The sequence below is a fragment of the Salvia hispanica genome, chromosome 4 (assembly GCF_023119035.1).
Source record: "Salvia hispanica cultivar TCC Black 2014 chromosome 4, UniMelb_Shisp_WGS_1.0, whole genome shotgun sequence".
Lineage (NCBI taxonomy): Eukaryota > Viridiplantae > Streptophyta > Magnoliopsida > Lamiales > Lamiaceae > Salvia > Salvia hispanica.
This window is the reverse complement of record NC_062968.1, coordinates 36437837-36441903: the sequence shown is the minus strand read 5'-3', so window position 1 is coordinate 36441903 and position 4067 is coordinate 36437837. Positions and strand designations below refer to the sequence as shown.

At 38.1% G+C, this 4067-nt stretch overlaps 1 protein-coding gene across 1 annotated transcript; it reads left to right on the top strand.

The window, feature by feature from the left end:
• Positions 1–2571: 2571 nt before the first annotated feature.
• LOC125219698 (probable aquaporin PIP2-5) lies at positions 2572–3765 on the top strand. Its single transcript, XM_048121741.1, has 2 exons — positions 2572–3229; positions 3314–3765. Exons 1-2 carry the CDS (start codon positions 2642–2644, stop codon positions 3572–3574), a joined length of 849 nt encoding a protein of 282 aa, XP_047977698.1. The 5' UTR covers positions 2572–2641; the 3' UTR covers positions 3575–3765.
• The last annotated feature ends 302 nt before the right edge of the window (positions 3766–4067 follow it).

Genomic DNA, 4067 nt, shown 5'->3' with positions numbered 1-4067 from the left:
TCAATATTCACCCTTCCATAGCCCCAAAAGGGGAGCCTCCAAGGCTCCTCCCTCTCCACTCCTTAACCTAATTCTTCCATCATTCTTGGATATTAAAGCAAGGCAAGAGGAGCATGAAGGCTTCAAGATTCAACCTTGGGTTTTGTTTGTTTATTCCATGTCTCGTACTTTAATTATTGTTTTAGTTCGTCTGTCTATGGATTACTAAACAATAGAATTTTGAGGTTTGATAGTAATTAATTTTATGTAGTTCTTTTTATGTTTAATGTTCAGAACTTGTTCCACTTGATTTTTCTTGAACTTTTGTTCGACTGATTGGTCGTTATCTTGATTATTCTCAATCTTTGATCGGTGATAATTTTGATTGGTTTATCTTATATGTTCATACAATAATTGTGACATGAGTATTGATGCACGATGGGGAGAAATCGTGGTAAAACTTGAGTCGGATGAACGTAGAACTAATTAGAATAACTAAAGAGTTAGTGAAATCATTATGCTTCAAATTCCTCTATTTGCCCGATTCTATATTCTTTGCTTTTATTGTTTTACTTTATTGATTTATCTCTAGTTTTAAAATTTCAAACCCAAATCTATGTTTCTCTAGATAGTATTTGATGCCTAGTACATGATAGTCAGTTGCAATTCTATTCCATGTGTTCGATATCTCGGTACTGACCTTTAGCTATACTATTTCTGCCTTGTATACTTGCAAGTAGTTGTAGTGCTAAAAAATAGTGCATCACAAGCTCAGGCCCTGGACCATTAGAAATTAGCCTAAGCTCGGCTTTGATCATCCCAAATAAGACCTAGAATTACAAATATTATTTTATACTCCTTCCGTGTCGTGGTAGTTGAATCGTATTACTTTTTGTATCATTCCAAGATAGTTAAGTCGTTTCTTTATTTGAAAAATTTATATTCTTTTTCTTTCTCTATTTTACTTTCCTACTTAATTCTAATATTCACTTAGCATTTGCAACTCATTTCTTAACTTCTATGCAAAAACAAAAGGCCTCAATTAAGGTGGAACGGAGTGAGTGATTATTTATCTTATACTAATAACATAATAATTATATTCTTTTATTTTTGGACTGATACAAATTTTAATATATTATTGATAAAGTAAGAGAGTGATAAAACAAATTCGAATATTGTTAAATGTTAATAAAAATAATGAAGCTCACTTCATTTAGAGGAAAAAAAGTTACAAAAGGAAATAACATATTTATAAAATAAACCAAAGTAAAAAAAAAAGGTATCTATGTTATACTATATTTTTAATAACATTACTTTCAGGAATGAATGTAATCAAATATAAATTTTAAATATTATACAAACTTCAAACTATGTGTTAATACTGTATTGACATATTTTATTATTGTTATTTAATTAATTTTTTTATATATTTTGATAGTCCAAATTATAATTTAAAAGTTACTATAATATTTAGAGTTTTGTGTTTTATCTATCCATTAATTTCATGATAAATAAACGAAGTGGAATGCGGCTTCATTTTATGTGGTGCCAAAGTCGCAGGATTGGATTATTTTACTACCGCCAACCGACCAAATAAGGTAGTCCACATCTATAAAATAATAATTTAAAAAGTTCAAACGCATTAGACAGTACCACTATTCTCTCGACACGTGGCAGTTAAACAGCAGATATTAGCTATTTGCATGGGCTGTTTTAGGATGAGTTGATTGGGTGTTTTATTTGTTGTTTAGCTTAAATGATTGTTGGAGTGAGGTGGCGGGAATCTAGTGGTTGGGAGGATAGTGGTGGGCCAAGGGGCGGTGGTGCTGACGATGACTCTCTACATTCTTCCATTTTTTCCATCATAATTCATGGTCGGTTCTGTCACACTACCACTGTTATTTGATATGCCTTCAATATACATTGTATATGAGTTTCAACTTTCAATCAGGTTTTTGTTATTCACATGTAACATATGTTTTGATTGTTCGTGTTCCCTTGATTTTGTTTTCTTGCCTTCACACACCGTAGTGATTGATTGAGGTTATTTGATCGAATTCGAAATTATGTTGCAAGAGAGGGTATAGCAAATCTATTTGTACAAGATTAATGTCATACATTTAGGAATTATATTTATTTTATTTGTTAATTTCACCGATAAGGAATGGACTAATGCTACAAATTCAGAAGCTTTCAAGCGGAATGCCACCACACAAATTGTCCATCTGCTCTCATAAAAGTAAAGCAGAACACTTTCACTATACATGTAAAAGTAATATTCGGCACATCCCATTAAACTAGTTTATCGATATTACTATAAATTATTAGAGCGAGAGATTTGTTCAAAATTAGTGGAAATTATGTTGGCGGATAATTATTAATTTCCAGTGCTGTTGGATGCATTTCGCCTGTTTACCAATTTATTTTTAATAATAATAAAAAAAAAGAAACAGGGCGAGGTTGTTGATGTTGAGTGGTAGTAGGGTCGAGTGAGATTAAAATGACAAAATGGGGCGGCGAAATTCAACCCAATCAATCATTCCAGCTCTTATGAGTTGAGTTCTCCTCGTATAAATAGCCCCAAATCCCAATCACTCTCATCATCAACAAAGAATCATTTCATCTATTTACCAACTTAGAAGAAATTAATCAAGAAATTAAGATGACCAAGGATGTAGAGGTCGGCGGCCACGACTACGGCGCCAAGGACTACCAAGACCCGCCTCCGGCGCCGCTCATCGACATGGAGGAGCTGGGCAAATGGTCACTGTACAGAGCCGCCATCGCCGAATTCATCGCCACCCTCCTCTTCCTCTACGTCACCGTCCTCACCGTCATCGGCTACAAGAGCCAGAGCGCCGTCGACCAGTGTGGCGGCGTGGGCATCCTGGGCATCGCCTGGGCCTTCGGCGGCATGATCTTCGTCCTCGTCTACTGCACCGCAGGCATTTCAGGGGGCCACATCAACCCGGCCGTCACGTTCGGGCTGCTCCTGGCCCGGAAGGTGTCGTTGGTTCGGGCCGTGCTCTACATTGTGGCGCAGTGCTTGGGAGCCATCTGCGGCTGCGGCCTCGTCAAGGCTTTCCAGAAGTCCTACTACGTCCAGTACGGCGGCGGCGCCAACCAGCTCAGCGACGGCTACAGCACCGGCACCGGTGTGGCCGCCGAGATCATCGGCACATTCGTCCTCGTCTACACCGTCTTCTCCGCCACTGACCCCAAGAGAAATGCCAGAGACTCCCACGTCCCTGTATGAACATCACATCTTCCTAATTCAATTTATTTTAATAATAAACTAATCATAAGTACTTAATTTAAACCCTAATTGTTGTAGGTTTTGGCGCCGCTTCCAATTGGATTCGCGGTGTTCATGGTTCACTTGGCCACAATCCCGGTCACTGGCACGGGCATCAACCCTGCCCGGAGCTTCGGAGCGGCGGTGATTTACGGCAAAGACGAGGCATGGGACGACCAGTGGATTTTCTGGGTGGGACCGTTTGTGGGGGCAGCCATTGCTGCGATCTACCACCAGTTCGTGTTGAGGGCAGGAGCGGTCAAAGCTCTGGGATCATTCCGAAGCTCTTCCTACAATTAAGGACTCGGACTCGGACTCTTTTGTTTAGTGTGTGCAAATATTTTGTGTGCTACTTTAATTTGGCACTTATTTTAAAAAAAGAGTGCCGTCTTTTTTTTCTTTTTTTTTTGGTTATGGTTTCTCCTCTTTCCTACTTAAGCACTAAATATAGTGCTTTATGCATAAAGTAATAAAATTTGCTATTTCACCCATTTGGATTTATTTTCTTATGAAAGACAACTATAAATCAATGTGGAGTTGGACAAACATGAGCTCTTTTCGGTGGGATACACTCACTCTTTTTAGTCGACAGTTTTCAAGAATAAAGAGAGTTGGGGGTGCGTGTTATGTAGAAATTAGAAAATGTGATCTTGCATAATTAGTTATGGGCCTGATGTGGTAACTAGCAGAAGGTTCATACAGCCCAATGTTTATTTGAACCACATTTCAAATCACAAAAAATGGCAAATCAAAGCTGTCGCCCTTAACTCCTTCATAATTCATATGGGATTAT